The sequence below is a fragment of the Oryzias melastigma genome, unplaced genomic scaffold (genome assembly GCF_002922805.2).
Source record: "Oryzias melastigma strain HK-1 unplaced genomic scaffold, ASM292280v2 sc00311, whole genome shotgun sequence".
In the NCBI taxonomy this organism is placed as follows: Eukaryota; Metazoa; Chordata; class Actinopteri; order Beloniformes; family Adrianichthyidae; genus Oryzias; species Oryzias melastigma.
Window position 1 is genome coordinate 61,289 of NW_023416919.1, and position 16,260 is coordinate 77,548.

Genomic DNA, 16,260 nt, shown 5'->3' on the forward strand with positions numbered 1-16,260 from the left:
AAATAAAGCTTAGGTTAGCGAAACAGCTAGCACGTAGCTGAAAAATGGCAAAATCTCAAAATAGCCTAAAAAAACCCTATAATCGCCAAACTCCAAAACAGCCTAAAACACTTTAAAAAGCTCAGGTTAGCAAAAACAGCTAGCATGTAGCTGAAATATTAGTTAAACTTTAAAATAGCCTTAAAAATAAAACAAACAAAAAAAGAATAAATTCACCAAATATCTGGCATGTAGCAGAAATATTAGCTCCTAAATAACCTACTACACAAATACTTCATAAAGCTAGCAGAGTGACATTTTTTAAAACTTTAAAACCGTAACTTTAACAAAATTATGAAAAACCACTTACTATCTGGTGGGCACCACTTACTAACTGGTGCGCACCACTTACTAACTGGTGCGCACCAGTTAGTAAGTGGTTCCCACCACTTACTGTCTTCCGATGTCGTAAGTGGTGCCCACCAGTTAGTAAGTGGTGCGCACCAGTTAGAATTTTTTTTTTTTTTTTTTTTTTTTTAAACTTTAATTTTTTTTCCCGATTTCCCTTTAGGGGCTCCGTAGGATCCGGCCCTCCGTGTAAAATATATCCGGCCCTCAGGCCTTGACTTTGACACATGCTGTAAACTATCCCTCTGCTCTTCTAAACACACATTTTTTTTCCTTTTCCACCTTCAAATTCTAAAGTTGAGGAGAGTATAATCAAAACCCAAACCTGATTTTGCCAGATGGGAAGTATTTGCATAAGACTGATGAGAGTATTATTTCAAAGTTGACCGCGCATGTCTGCTGGGCTTTCCTCTCTGGTGGAGACACAAGAGACTTAATCAGCTTTGCTGGCTCTGCTGTAATGGCTTTATCCCGCAGGAGTTGATAACATTCAGATGTCCCATGAGTGGGGGGTTCAAACACCCTCCCGCCTGGTTGTCAGTCTGCCATCTGGGTCTCAGAGGTCCTTCTGCTCCCCCAGTCCCCATGCATGCCCAGAAAACAAGGCCATCCCCCCTGCTGATGATGCTGCTGCTGATGCCGTCTCTTTGAATGGCAAAACATGTTTGCCATGTTTTCTTCATATTTTTTCCTTAATGAAACGAAGAAGAGGATCAGAGAGTGCAAGAAGTTAGTGAAAAGGGAAGATTTAGTTATTATTATTTCTTTATTTCTTTTAGGATCCACAAAAAAAATAGATTTGTTGTCCTGCTGTAAATTTGTTGCTGGTAATTATCACACATTATCAGGATTATGCAGGCAGAGAATCAATTAACTAAATAGTCCAGTTATCTAAAACATGACTACACTAATATCATCATATAAAACTGTTTATTTATGTGAATGTGTTAAAAAATAAACTGTTTAGTTAAAATATCTGTAAAGATATTTTAACTAAACACTAGAAAAGCATTTTAAAATAAAAGAAACACTTCTTTATCACAACATCTTTTTTAAATTAAAGAATTAAAAGATTTGCAGTCCTGAATGAAGAAATGGATTCTAGTTTTTCTTGATGTAAAGCTGGCTTCACAGTAGACAGTGAAAGCACTTTTTTAAGTGATTAATGGAACATTTTCATAATATTTGTTAATTTGGTTTAGATCACACTTTACATTTCAAATGAATCCTGAAAGGGATTTTTTATTATCTTCACTCAAAAAAAGGAGAGGATTCATCAATGTCCCGTCTCCTCATGCGTGAAAATGGTGTTTTCTGTGTTTTTGGCATGTTCTTATAGCATTTTTATCATGATGGAAGACATATTTAAAGAACATTCAGATTAAAATGACATTTTTGAGTAATATTTTATTCAAAGGAATGTGAATCAGAAATAGACCAAAGGAAAAAGAAATGCCATTGGCAAAAGCTTGTAGCTGTGACAAAGAAGCCACTATGGCGAGCCTAAAGCGCCCTGCTACGCTCCATTCTGATTCATCCACCTGGAGACAAATACCTGTCAGCAAGGCCAAGGGGGCCCATATGGTTTAAAAGTGGCAAAAAATGTGAGCCCCAAATTGGTTTGTCCACAGTTTCCGTGGTGCTATCCAACCACCTGGTGGACAGTGAGGCTCAGTGGCTCAATACAGAGTAACTCGCTAGCTCAAAACAGCAGAGCTTGCTAGATCGCTACAGCAGAGCTCGATAGCATGCTACATTGAAGCTCGCTTCAGTTGAGCTTGCTAGAATGCTACAGTGGAGCTTGCTAGCATGCTACATCAGGGATCGCTAGCATGCTACAGAAGAGCTCACTAGTTCGCTACAGAGGAGCTCAGTAGCTAGCTACAGCTGAGCACGCTACGCTGTCCACCGGGCAGCTGGCTAGCATATCAAGCTAACTCACTGAATTCCCATTTAAGCCGATGTGAGCAAACACAGGTGGGGCCACCACGGAAACTGTTGAGAAACCCAATCAGGGCCCACATTTTCTGCCACTTTTAAACCATATGGGGCCCACCTGGCCTTGGTGGGTGGGTTGATCCATGAAAGTCTTTGTTTTCCTCGTCTGAGCTAGAATCTGGATCAAAACTGAATGGGTGGATATCTTTGATACTGCCCGCCATCGTTGTTGCAGTAGTAATGTTTGGTTAGGGGTCTGATGGGCTGTAAGTTAGCAGGGATTTCAGTGGACGTTTACTTCCTGTAGTAAGAACAAAACACAGATTTTTTTTTTCTAAAAATGACATCATGATCAATAGACCTCTGGGAACAACTTTAGAGTAGATCAAAAGATGATCAGAGTGGGATTTGAATGTCCAGCATGCAGTTCCAATGCAGTGCAACCTACTTAATATTTTCTGTTTTCTACATGGTAACAGAAAAGCACCAGCTAACATGACACACCATTAGTAGAGCCCACGTTTGCAATCAGTCAAATAGTTTGATCTAATTAGCTATGGCAGCTGCTAAGTAGAGATAAGGACACTATAAAGATTGGTAAAGAAGCAGCAGCAGCCAGCTTTACCAACATCAGGAGTATCGTTTGCATACACCTGCTCCCAGGACACAGCCAGGTCTCGCTCTTTGCTTTTAACCTGCCCATCGATTGGGTCGCCCTTGTGTGAGGTCGTTAGCTCCTTCCTCCCGGGCCCAGCTCAGATATCAACGGCCTATGTGCGTTTTTCCAAATGCGGATAGATTCACTTTACTTTAATTGACATACTCTTTCCTCCATTTATGTGTCCCACTTGTCTTTTCATCAGGGGCCAGTCGAGCTCTTAGAATATCGATCCCTCAGAAAATGTGTGGGTCGGTTGAAGGCACAAAAGTCCGACTTGGATGTTACATGAGAGAATAAAACATATGAATCCACCCAGTCCTGGAGATAAGATGCTTAGAGGCATCCAGTATTGTTACATCATCGCATAAGAGCATGCAGTCATGTAATCATGTGAAAGTATTGGCATAATCCACCAAGGTGTTTCATATTATACTCTAGTGCTGGGCGATAGGGTAAAAATATAGATTATTTTATATCACAATAATGATGTATACCACAATAAAGTATATTTTCAGTTATTCTATGAAAAAAAATGACGAAATGTAATTACTTACTCTTCTCTGACTTTCCTTTTTCAAGTAATGTGTAACTGAATCATTACAAATGAGAAACAATTTCAAGTTTCTTAGTAAGAAAACACATTTTAGTACAAAAGTTCAGCTAATAGCTGAAAGCGCTGAAGCTGATGGCTGAAAACGCTGAAGTTGTTAGCTGAAAGCGCTGAAGCTAATTGGTGAAAAGCTGAAGTTGATAGCCAGCTAAAATATTAGCTAAATGCCAAATGAGCCTAAAAAACAAAAACAAAAAAACGTATGTAGGCCAAAGCAGCTAGCATGTAGCTAAAAAAAACAGCTAAACTTCAAAATATCCTGAAAAACTAAAAAGCTTAAATTAGCCAAAACAGCTAGCGTGTAAATATTTGCCCAACTCCGAATCAGCCCTAAAAAAAATGAAAAAAAGCCTAAATTAGCCAAACAGCTAGCATGTAGCTGAAATATTAGCTAAACTTTAAAATAGCCTAAAAAATCTTAGTAAATGCCAAAATAGTCCAAAAAGCTAACAGAATGCCAATTTTTAGACTTTAAAATAGTAACTTTTCAGCATAACCATGAATAAAAAAGGCAGGAATATTATTCCAGAATAAATCAACTTAAACTTTAAATAACTTTCAATATTTTACTCTCCATAAAAATATATTTTGTCAAAATTATACAAGTTAGAAATAAGTGGAAGATAACATCGGGGCGTTAATAACAATAAAATAAAATGATCTGGAGGGCCGGATCCGGCCCCCAGACCTTGACTTTGACACATGTGCTCTACACTATCGCTTAAAACAATTTAAAACTGGCTTTAAAGCAAAATTTGTGAATGATTTTTTCATTGAACTTTCAGTTTACTATCCTATAAATTATTTAGGCATGGTTGTTGCTGAGCAATAAAAAAATGTGAGCGTCAGCTGTCCTGTTGTGGTCAGCAGGAAGATTCACAGATCAATCCTCCGTGATCCTCTTATCATGTCTCCTGAACGCCTGTTTATTGATAACAGTATGTCCAAATCAGAACACACTCAGGTTTAAAAGTCAGTTTGGGGTAAAGTTTCCAAAAAAAGAGGTTTGCAGATATTAAATCCTCTGCTGGCGGTTCCTTTTAACCCTTTAACACCAGAGCTCCAGTGTTTATGTTCTTTGATTTACTGTAACTTTTTAATTGTTAACATGGCTATTCCAGTAGATTCTGAAGGAGAAAAGTGGCTTGTTGGTTGAAATGTTACAGTATGCTAAAAATTTAGTGTTTAAGCGTCACCAGCATTAAAGCAGGTGTCAAAGTCAAGGCCCGGGGAGCCAAATCCGTCCCTCCAGGTAATTATATCCATCCTTCCAAATAATTTTATTGTATTATTAATGATGGCCCTATGTTTTCTCATGCTTATTTCTAACTTGTAAAATTTCAAGAAAAAGAGTAAAATAGTGAAAGTTATTTAAGGTTTTTAAAGGTTGGAATAATATTCCAACCTTTTTATTATTCATAATTATGTTAAAAGGTTACGGTTTAAATGTTTTAAAAATTGGCATTGTGCTAGCTTTTTGATCTATTTTGGTATTTACTTAGATTTTTTAACGCAATTTTTTTAGTTTAGCTAATAGTTCGGCTACATGCTAGCTGTTTTGGCTACTTTAGGTTTAGTTTTTGAGTTGGGTGTGAGTTTGGTGTTTTTGAGTTAGGCTAATATTTACGCACTAGCTGTTTTGGCTAATTTAGGCTTTTTTCAGTTTTTTAGGATATTTTGAAGCTTAGCTAATTTTTTTTTTCCAGCTGTATGCCAGCTGTTTTGGCTAACCTAATATTTTGATAATATTTTAGCTAGCTATCAGCTTCAGCGTTTTCAGCTATCAGCTTCAGCGTTTTCAGCTATCAGTTTCAGCGTTTTCAGCTATCAGTTTCAGCGTTTTCAGCTATCAAGTTCAGCATTTCAGCTTTAGCATTTTCAGCTATCAGGTTCAGCGTTTTCAGCTATCAACTTCAGCAGCGTCTTTAGCCATCAATTTCAGCATCTTCAGTCGCCAAATTCAGGTTACAACATTCACACTAGCATTATTAATGGTAATGCTATATATCTAGTTCATAATTGTGTTAAAAAATTACAGTTTTAAAGTTTTAAGAATGTATTTTTAGAGTGTTCAATAAACATTTATCCTGTTCGACCCGCGACCTAAGGTGTGTTTTGGATTTTGGCCCCTTGTTTGATTGAGTTTGACACCCCTGTATTAAAAGGTTAATGAAAAACATTGAAAAAGGATCACTATATTAGTTGTTGGGGGGGAAAAAAAACACATGTAGAGGAGAACCATTAGTGTTTGGATGACAAACGCTATATCACATCTTCACACTTCCTGTTTCTTGGTGAAAGATGCTTCTCAGGTATTCTATAAAAGGGAAAGTTGCTGAAATAAGCATTTAGAAAAAGCCTTTTCTTTTCCCATGTTTTATAGTCAACTTGTGGTGTAAACAGATTCATCTGTGAATCCGTTTTGAGCGCCAGGATGGCTGTTCAGGCAGCGACGGAGACGTTAGGACGTGAACAAATGTTGTGTAATAGCAGTGGTTTTCTGGCAGCAGACAGAGGCTGGGTCGTGTGATGCTTCAGCTTTCCAAGGACGCTTTAGGAAAGCAGCTCCCGTATCACGCTGCACTGGTACATCTGTGTCTCCCTGATCACGCAGAGCTGCATGCTCCACTTTACCGGCTTTGTGTTCATCCTCACAAGATAAAGCAGCGTTTCTGTCCTGTTGACTCTCCTTCAGAAGGAGCTTGTACATCTTTTTCAAGCTTTTCCTCTTTTTCTGTTTGAGGTTTGTTGAAACTGTGCTCCACTGTTTCTTTTCTTCTGTTGTTTATTTGTAATAAAGTGTTAAAAAAAGAGCATGACTGTGAGATATTTATAGAAAAACTGAGATATTTAGAGTAGTATCTATTGTTTAAGTCCCCCTAAGACTATTTTTTTTTTAATAATAAAAAAAAACGTTCACAGGAGTGTTTCATTTTTGATTATGATGTTTTTAACCAAAATCCCACAAGCTAATTATATTAAAAAGACATTTTTCATTTTGACCTGAAGCCTCTGTTTCCAAAATCTCCTCTGAGGGGGCGTGGTTTTTGGAGCTAAGCTGAGAAGCCCCGCCCCTGATAAAAATGCTACTACACTTCTACAGAGACCAAGATTTCAAGACCATCTAATCTGAGCCATATTTTATTTTTATTTTTATTATTTAACTGTGCTAACTCCTGCATGTCACCAGGATGAAGTGGAGGAGCTGCGTGCAGAGATGGAGGAGGTCCGAGACTGCTACCTGGAGGAGGAGGTCTACCAGCTGCAGGAGCTGCGGAGGGAGGTGGACCGCTCCAACAAGAACTGCCGCATCCTGCAGTACCGCCTGCGAAAGGCGGAGCAGAAGAGTCTGCGGGTGGCTCAGACGGGCCAGGTGGATGGAGAGCTGCTGCGCAGTCTGGAGCAGGATCTGAAGGTCTGGCAGCTGATTCCAAAATGCCATTGTTTATTGTTAAACTGTAAAAATGTGAAAACTTGAGCTGCTTTCTCTTTCTGGGATGCCGCTGACCTCAGGTCGCCAAAGACGTGTCGGTGCGATTGCACAACGAGCTGGAGATCGTGGAGGACAAACGCAGCCGAGCAGAAGACGAGAACGAGATGCTCCGGCAGAGGATCATCGAGGTGGAGATCTCCAAACACGCGCTGCACAACGAGATGGAGAGGATGAAGGAGGTGAGAGGAGGAGGTCTCTGTCAGAGACTGCAGGAGCAGATTCAGGCTGTGGAGCAAACCTGAAGGCTGGTTCTTGAAGCATTCACCACAGACCTGCTGACATGTTCTGTTGCAGACAGAGAAGGTTCAGAGTTTTGCTGAATTTCTAGGTGTAGAGACTTTAATGTTCTGTTTAAAGTGTAACATCTTGTGTCAGCCAGAATCATTCGGTGTGAAACAAATTCAGTCAAAATAGTTTGTTTATGTCATGATTTCAAACCATAATAAAACGAAACGTCAAGATGTTTCAGGAACTACGAGGAACTCTAGATAACAATAGTTAAAGAGATTTCCACAAACTACAGTTCCCAGAAGCCTTTGCCACTGACTGTAGGCTCAGTTTTCAGTCCCAGACAGCTGGAGTTTGTTGGGAAAAGTCGGAGTTACTTGTTGACGGTGATAACTGCAGCTTGGCCTCTGGAGCCGAGTGAGCGCTGGAGGATTGGAGGTGGAGATAAAGATGGGAAAGCTGGATCACTGCTCTGAGCTGCACTGGTGATGTAACATTCCTATGAAAATCTGAACCGCCATGCCCATGCGTTACATGTTTCAGAGCTCGCTGACCTCAGGCCAAGTGACAAAAATGTTGCATAAGTCGTTTGGGGTTTGTTCGCATACAAACTTGAAAACCAAGAGTTAGCCGTTGGCAGGAGGAGGACGGTAATCTTTGCCGTGGTGACGCTAAACTTCAGCTTCAGGAGGAGTCAGATGAACAAAGACTTTTCTCCGTGCTACTCATGCTCAGCTGCTTAGACTAATCGATGGTGACAGCTGCAGGTAACACGCCGTCTGCCAGCAAAGAGGAAGAAGGTTAATCCCGCCACAGTCTCCGCCAGAGTCTCCTGTGTTTGTCTCGTACTTAAGTGCTGCTCCGTTCATTTCCGGTCACGGTATCTCCACTGGTTCAGAATCCATATTCTGCTTGTGACCTTTGCCGTGATGCTTCCAGCACTGCCGTCTTCAAAGACGACTCGTCAGCCAGTGAGCTGCACAGACTGGAACCGACCGGGACAGAAAATCCATGTCTGGTCTGCCTCTGCAGCCTAACTCCACATCGCAGTCGTGACTGTAACCGCCTGAAAGGAAACAACAGGACGAGCAGAACTGACTGGAGAGGAGCTGCATGTCACCAGCTTTAGAAATCTGGAGGTGTCAGTGCGCATTTGAAGGCCACGTCGGGCTCTGCTGCTGGGCGGGGAGACAGTTTTCCTCTGGATGGTGTTGGAGTGATGCATACATGCATGAGCAGGAGATGACACAGATCAGTGGAGGGGTGTGTGTGTTTGTGTATGGGGGGGTAGAAGGCCTGAGACTGCAGATGTGCCAAATGAATGCAGATTTTTGGTGTGTTTGTGTTCCCCTGTGTATCATCCCAGAAAAACTCACTGGATCCCCAGATCTGTTTAATGTAATGAAGCACCAAAAACACACACATGCACAAACACACACACACACAGACACACCCCCACACACATGACTAGTTACAGCACAGAGTTTATAATCTCCTGAAAACACCTAAATGAAAAATGGCGTGTTGACGTGAGAAATGGATTGGATTTCTGGAGAAAAGGCTTGAAAAGGCCTCAGTGTTTTCACAGCACAGAAGTGTCTGACTGAATGGTTTACTCAGTTGATGTAAAAGAGATATCACTGGTAAAACCTTTTCAAATACCTGAGACCCACGTGTGTAGTTGATGTCTTCTTTCCCTGCTGTTACAATGCTTTAAGTTGTTACTTGGTCATCGTTATTTTGATGAAACATGTAGCTACACGAGTTTACAGAAAAATCGGCCCTGAAGGAAATGTAGCTGCAGCAAAACACCTGAAAATGTCAGAATGTTCAGCTAGAAGATGCAGAAAAATGACTTATTTTATAAAAAAAAAAAAGAAGTGTCCAAAGCGCTGGGTTGGTTCAGTACGGTGGCCCTGAAGTCCAAATTACATAAAAAAACAGGGAACACAAAAACATTTTAAAGATCCCAACAGTTAAAGAGGAAAAATTAATAATAAAAATAATGCATTTTAAAAATCAAAACAATCGTTATTTTATTAAAATTAAACAAACCGTAGTTCAGGTCCGGGATGCCTTCAGAGCAGGGGTGTCTAACTCAACTGAACACCTGTGATCGCGGGCCGGACAGGATAAACATTTATTGAACATTCTAAAACTACATTTTTTGTAACTTTAAAACTGCAACTTTTTAACATAATTATGAACTAGATATATAGCATTACCTTTGATAATGTTAGTGTAAATGCTGTAAGATGAATCTGGCTGCTGAAGATGCTAGTGCTGAAAGCTAAAAACGCTGAAGCTGATAGTCAGCTAAAATATTAGTTAAATGCCAAATTAGCTTAAAAAAACTAAAGACAATTTATGTTAGCCAAGACAGCTAACATAAATTCAGCTACAATGTAGCTGAAAAAATAGCTAAACTTCAAACTAGCCAAAAAAAAGTGAAAAATAGCCTAAAATAGCCAAAACTGCCAGCATGTAGCTGAAATATTAGCTTAACTCCAAAATGGACTAAAATAAATGAAAAAAAGCCTAAATTAGCCAAAACAGCTAGTGTGTAAATATTAGCAGAACTCCAAAATAGCGTAAGAAATCTTAGTAAATGCCAAAATAGTCCAAAAAGCTAACAGAATGCCAATTTTTTTAATTTAAAAATTTTACTTTTTAACGTAATTATGAATAATAAAAAAGTAAGAATATTATTCCAGAATAAATCAACTTAAATCTTAAATAACTTTCAATATTTTACTCTTCATAAAAATATATTCTCTCAAAATTATGCAAGTTAGAAATAAGTGCAAGATAACATCAGGCCATTAATGACAATAAAATAAAATGATCTGGAGGGCCGGATAGAATTACCCAGAAGGCCATCCCCCGGGTCTTGACTTTGACACGTGTGCTTTAGAGTGTCTGAGGAGCCCAGATGATCAGGCGTTAGAATGGCGTTCAGCCGGACCGGGAGGTTGCTCCTGTCACTTCCTCACGCCGCTGCAGCCTGTGATGTGTCTTCATTGTTTTTGATGAACCTGTGAGACGAGCTTCCTTCCTTCCACTGCTGATGTCACAAAAGAAACATCTCAGGCTCCTTCAGGGCATGAATGATCATCTACTTCTCTTTGGACAGTCTTTCTCTGGTGTGAAGGAGGATTTGAGCGGAGCATCACGTCTTCTTCTGTAATTGGTTTTGCATAATTAAAGAATCAGGTAGGAAATCCTGTTAAATTGCCCCCCTCCCTGCCTGCTCTCCTAAAGGGCATCTAATCGCAGATCTTTTGATCAGCGGCGGCTTTAAAGTCCGCGGCGTCCTGATCTGTTGTCTACTGTCAGGACAGAGGGACTCCGGGCCAAAGATCGACGGATTAATCCGTCAGTTACAAAACAGACCGTCATCTTTTTGGGGTTTTTTTTGGCGGGGGGGGGGTGTTGGCCGACGCAGGAGAGCTGCTGCTGCAGAAACAGTCCTGCTGTTGTCGGCGTGAAGGCGAACAGAACCGGCGGAGATTTCTCACTCCTCTGCCGGGAGAGAATGGGCTCGCTCATATGTGTAATGAAAAGGAACTAATGAAATGTCTGCAGGCAGAGCAGCAGCATCAGGTGATTTATTGAGTGTTTCCAGCGCTCTGTGATGAATTCATCTTTCATTAGGACCACGCACTAATCCAGTGACCAGCAGGTGTGTCTGATGATGGGCTCGGGCTCACACACCAAACAGAAAAAGACATTCTTTCATTTGGAAAATGTTTGTGCCAAACTCAGATGTGCCACAGGAAACAGCAGCTCAACTTCAGCATGGGGATCTTCTGGTTTGACCAGGTTAGCTAACCTGAGGTCTTGAGTCATCAGGTTACAGGAAGAATTGGTTCAGTGACCAGGTTTTACTGACAGGAATGTTCCTCCAGAAACAAGCTTCTGCTTTGGGAAACCAGCATCATTTTAAAAACTGGTTCCACAGGGGAACCTGGATGCTGCAACTCTATGAATAACTACTGCATACCCAGAAGCCTCGGGCGCTGGAGTTCAAGAAAGTTTAGACTCCAGCTTCTATCAAGCAGGTCATATTTAAATAACCTTAATACCAAATTTAAAAGGTTCAAATCCCATCATTGTCTTCTATACCTTTGACCCCTCCCCTGGGAGATCAGGAAGCTGCATGGACACGGGCTCCAAACGCTGAGGGTCTCCTGGCAAACTGTTGATCTGAACCCACAGTTCCACTGTTTCAGGGCAAACGCTCTACGACCACTCTACAGGAAACATAAACTTTGGTTAAATCTTTCAAGGTCCCAATCAGCTAAATGTTGATCTATTAAGAAACTGTTCCCAGTAGTTATTATGATCGCTGATTTCCTTTATTTACATTCTTTCTAGCCAGCTAGTGGTTAGCGCTTTTGCCTCACAACAAGAAGGCCCCGGTTCAAATCCTGGCTGGGGGATCTGTGTGGAGTTTGCATGTTCTCCCCGTGCATGCGTGGGTTTTCTCCGGGGACTCCGGCTTCCTCCCACCATCCAAAAACATGCTTCATAGGTTAATTGGTGACTCTAAATTGCCCCTAGGTGTGAATGTGAGAGTGAATGTGTGTGTGATTGAGGCCCTGCGACAGACTGGCGACCTGTCCAGGGTGAACCCCGCCTTCGCCCTTCAGTAGCCGGGATAGGCTCCGGCACCCCCGCGACCCCGAAAGGGACAAAGCAGCCAAGAAGATGAATTAACTAACATTTTAGCATTATGCTAATTACACTTTTTTCCATTTTTTGGCTAATTTGGAGTTTAGCTAATATTTTAGCATTATGCTAGCCATCCATCCATCCATCCATCCATCTTCTTCCGCTTCATCCGGGACCGGGTCGCGGGGGCAGCAGTCTAAGCAAAGATGCCCAGACTTCCCTTTCCCCGGCCACTTCCTCCAGCTCCTCTGGGGGGACCCCGAGGCGTTCCCAGGACAGCCAAGAAACATGGTCTCTCCAGCGTGTCCTGGGTCTTCCCCGGGGCCTCCGCCCAGTGGGACATGCCCGGAACACCTCTCCAGGGAGGCGTCCATGAGGCATCGGATCAGATCCCCAAGCCACCTCAACTGGCTCCTCTGGATGCGGATGCTCTCGATTTACTGGTCGATCTTCGTCCCAGTACTCACCTATGGTCATGAGTTCTGGGTCATGACTGAAAGAACGAGATCCCGACTACAAGCATTATGCTAGCTGTTTTGTCAAAATTAGACTTTTTTTTTTCATTTTTTGGGGGTAATTTGGAGTTTACCTAATATTATAGTATTATGCTGGCTGTTTTGTGCTTTTTTGGGACTAATTTGGCATTTAGCTAATATTAGCAAGCTTTCAGATTCAGCGTCTTAAGCTATAAGCTATCAGGTTAGTTTGAGCATTTTCAGCTAACTGCTCCAGCATCTTCAGTGGCCGCATTCAGCTTACAGCATTCACACTTGCATTATCACAGGTAATGCCATATATCTAGTTTTATGTGAAATGAGTGGTGCGTTGAACTGTTTAACAAAAAAAGAAAAACAAAATTAATATATGACCGTTGTGATTTGGTGTCACCCCCAGTATAGCCTACAACTAACATTTTTTTTTTTTTTTGGTCTTCCATGGATTCCCTGGTGTCCGTGGCAGACATAAAATCCCGCCCACATTTGTCATGGGAGGGCTCAGACATCAATATAAGGGCGGGGTCATAAGATAATACACGGGTAAAAAAGATAGTTTATTTGGTATTACTTTTTACTTTAACCGTATCAACTGTTAAAAATTCACAAAATAGTTTTTTTCTTGTTTTTTTTTCAGACAAAAAGCTGCTTTCAGTTCTATTTTACTATAAGAATTCATTGTTTTATGAGCTACTTTCATTTTATACCTCCTGATATGTTAAAAAATCTTTTTCATAGCCAAAATGAACTACTTTTAAAATAATAATAACAAAAAAGAATATTAAAATAAACTGAGCATGAATTAAATGCAATGTTAAACCTTTAACATCAGAACTCCAGTATTTATGTTCTTTGATTTAATGTCATTTTTTTTTTATTGTTAGTACGATCAATGTAACTCCAGTAGATTACATTGATCATGTTAATGGTGGAAAAGTTACAGTATGTCAAAGATTTTGCAACAAAAATAGATAAAGTTGCTCCAAACCAGCCTTTAGGCAGTGGATTTATCCCGCTCAAACACTTCGCCCCAGACGTGACTGACAGATTTAACTGATAGAATCTTCTGGCAAAATCTGCTGTGATTTATGCATAAACTTTTCAAATGTGGAGCAGAGTAAAGCCAGCATTCCTCTGGGCAGCTGCTCTCTCTCGATGGTGAAAATGATCAATTGTTAATGCTGTGCTCTACTTTAGCTGGAAAGCATCTGTCTCCTAGAAAAAAAAATCAGAGTTTCTCCTTCAGAGCCATCAGTGTTTGAGGTTATTTCATGTCTCAATGGCCAAGCTTATTCCTGCGGAGAGTTTGTCTTCACAATAGTCATCACAATTTGTCTTTCTCCTTGTGGTCTTCCTGAAAAACTGCAGGATTCTCATTTCGCCTCTGCATTATTCGGAGGATCCTGCTCTAGAAGGATGTATCAGAAGCTAAATTCTAAATTGCCCTAAAAAAGCCTAAATTAGCCAACATAGCTAACATGCAGCTGAAATATTAGCTAAATTACAAAACAGCCTAAAAAATAAAGAGCCTAAGTTAGCCAACATAGCTAGCATACAACTGAAATATTAGCTCCAAAATAGCCTAAAAAACAGAAAAAATCCTAAATTAACTAAAATTGCTAGCATGTAGCTTAAATATTAGCTAAATTCTAAAACAGCCTAAAAAACAAAAAAGAAAGTTGGCTAAAAAAAACACTAGCATGAAACTGAAATATTGGCTAAACCAAATAGCCTCAAAAAACCTAATAAATGCCAAAATATTCTAAAAAGCTAGCAGAATTCCATTATAACTTTTAACTTTACTACAATCTGACTCCATCTAATATAAATTAACGACTAATCGACTATTAAATTAATCGTAGACTATTTTACTAGTCGATTAGTCGTCGACTAGTCAACTAATCGTTGCAGCCCTAAACACGAGTCACTGAAGGTTTAGTTTGACGCGTTTTTCCTCAGAAGAAGCTTCTCCTCATCCTCCTGGTTTTCCTCTCCTCCCATGTTGTGGTTTCCTGCTGGAGGAGTGTAAAGGAATCTCATTGACCCAGTTAAAATCTGCCAACAAGGAGGGAAGCAGAGGAGGCTGAAAGTGAGAAGCTGCTGCAGTGACACATCTTTGCTATCGCTCCTTGCCCAGAGGGATGAAATTCTCCACAAAATAGACCTTAAACTTAGCAAAATGTTTCTTCAGTGGTTCACTGAAAAGTTTTCTGAATCAGTCGTGTTGTTCTCTGTGTGACGGGCTCAAAGCTGCGCCGCTGCATCCATGTTCTGCAAACTGCTGCGCGGACAAAAGAAAATGAAGCCCATCGATATGCCGGAGCTCCCTCCTTTGAAGCTTAAATCTTTGAAAAAAAAACAAACAAAAAAAAACAATCTTCTTCATCCTTCCTGGTGGATTTTTTATGCATGCAGGCTGGAATATCCTGGGGAAAATAAAATAAAAAAACAGCCTCAGACGGCTTCTTTAATTTTATTTACTCTGGAGGCTTCAGAAAACGGGAATTTCAAACCTCTTCAGAACATATCAAAGCTGTTTTTTGCTAATTTTACAGTAAAACACAAAGATAGGGACAAAATATTACATTTAAAATGAATTTTTGTCTTATTTTTTTCTCTAAAACCTCACATTCAGAGGTAATTCAGTATTGAAATGCATGAAAAGGATCAGTCAAATGTAAATCAGCATCTGAACCCTCAGGTCAAAAGTTTTTTGTTTTTTTTTGTGAGATTAAAAAGATGGATTTGCTGAAAGAATGAACAAAAGCAAGAGCAAAAAACATCTGTTATTCGTGGAGAACGCCATGCAGCAATCGACTCTGAAGCACAGAAATCTTAAGCTTCTCTTAACCCTTTAGCACCGGAGCTCCAGTGTTTAAGATCTTTGATTTATTTGTAATATTTTAACTCACACTGCTCATCTCCTTCAGAATCTGCTGGAATTATCATGTAAGCGGTTGAAAACATACGGTATGTTTAAGGTTTTGTATTTAAGCGTCAGGTGTTGAAGGGTTACAGGAAACAAGAGCATCCAAAGCTGTGATTCCAGATCCGTACCAGAACAAATGCGGTTATTATATATTAGTGGGGAGGTTGCGGGTAAATCCGTGTTTTTCATCCCCCCTCCAAACACTAGGAACAGTCAGAAAATGGAGCGTATGTGTGTGTGTGGGGTGGGGGGGGCACTGCCTTGAGTGCGTTATTGTGAGGGGAGTGTTGTGAGCCTTGCCAAAGGTTGTAGAGGGAGGGCGTCGCCGTGGATGGGCTTTTGGCAGCCGACCCCCATGAATGGAGGTACGGACGTTTGCTGGTGAGCTGGAGGAGGTGGGTTCAGCTTTTCCTTTGAGGGTCACTGACCCCCTTCTGGTCCACTGTTCGGGTTCTGGCTGTCACAGAACAGGCAGACGGCTGGTTCCAATGAGTGCAGCGGGTTTATTAACACAGCTCAAAGTCCACAAACCTAAATCAAAAGTCAACAACGAGCATGGAACCATCAGAGAACAACGAGAGGGGTCAGGGTCTATGCAAGGGTCGGGGCAGGGGGCAAACAAGCAGAATCAATGATGACGCAGGATCAGGAGCTCAGCTCAGGATGACATGCTCCGTCTGAGTGGCACAAACAATACTTCACGCTGAGTGAGGCTTTGTGCAGTGCTTAAGTGTCCAGTGGCTGATTGGCAAATGGGAGTCAGCTGAGCAGCATCCAGGATCTGTGGAATGGGGTTGCTGGGAGATGTAGTGCAGTCAGTACTCTGGAGATGGCTCCCGCTGGTGA

The 16,260-nt window shown here is 40.9% G+C and overlaps 1 protein-coding gene across 1 annotated transcript in view; it reads left to right on the plus strand.

Annotated features, from left to right (window-relative positions):
* The window catches only part of LOC112141446 (microtubule cross-linking factor 1), a gene marked incomplete at its 3' end in the record, with an annotated part of 72,414 nt that overhangs the window by 1,738 nt on the left and 54,416 nt on the right, over window positions 1–16,260 (plus strand). The window contains 2 exon segments of the mRNA XM_024264581.2: window positions 6,787–7,011; window positions 7,110–7,268. Of these exon segments, the coding sequence (XP_024120349.1) occupies window positions 6,787–7,011; window positions 7,110–7,268 (384 nt within the window).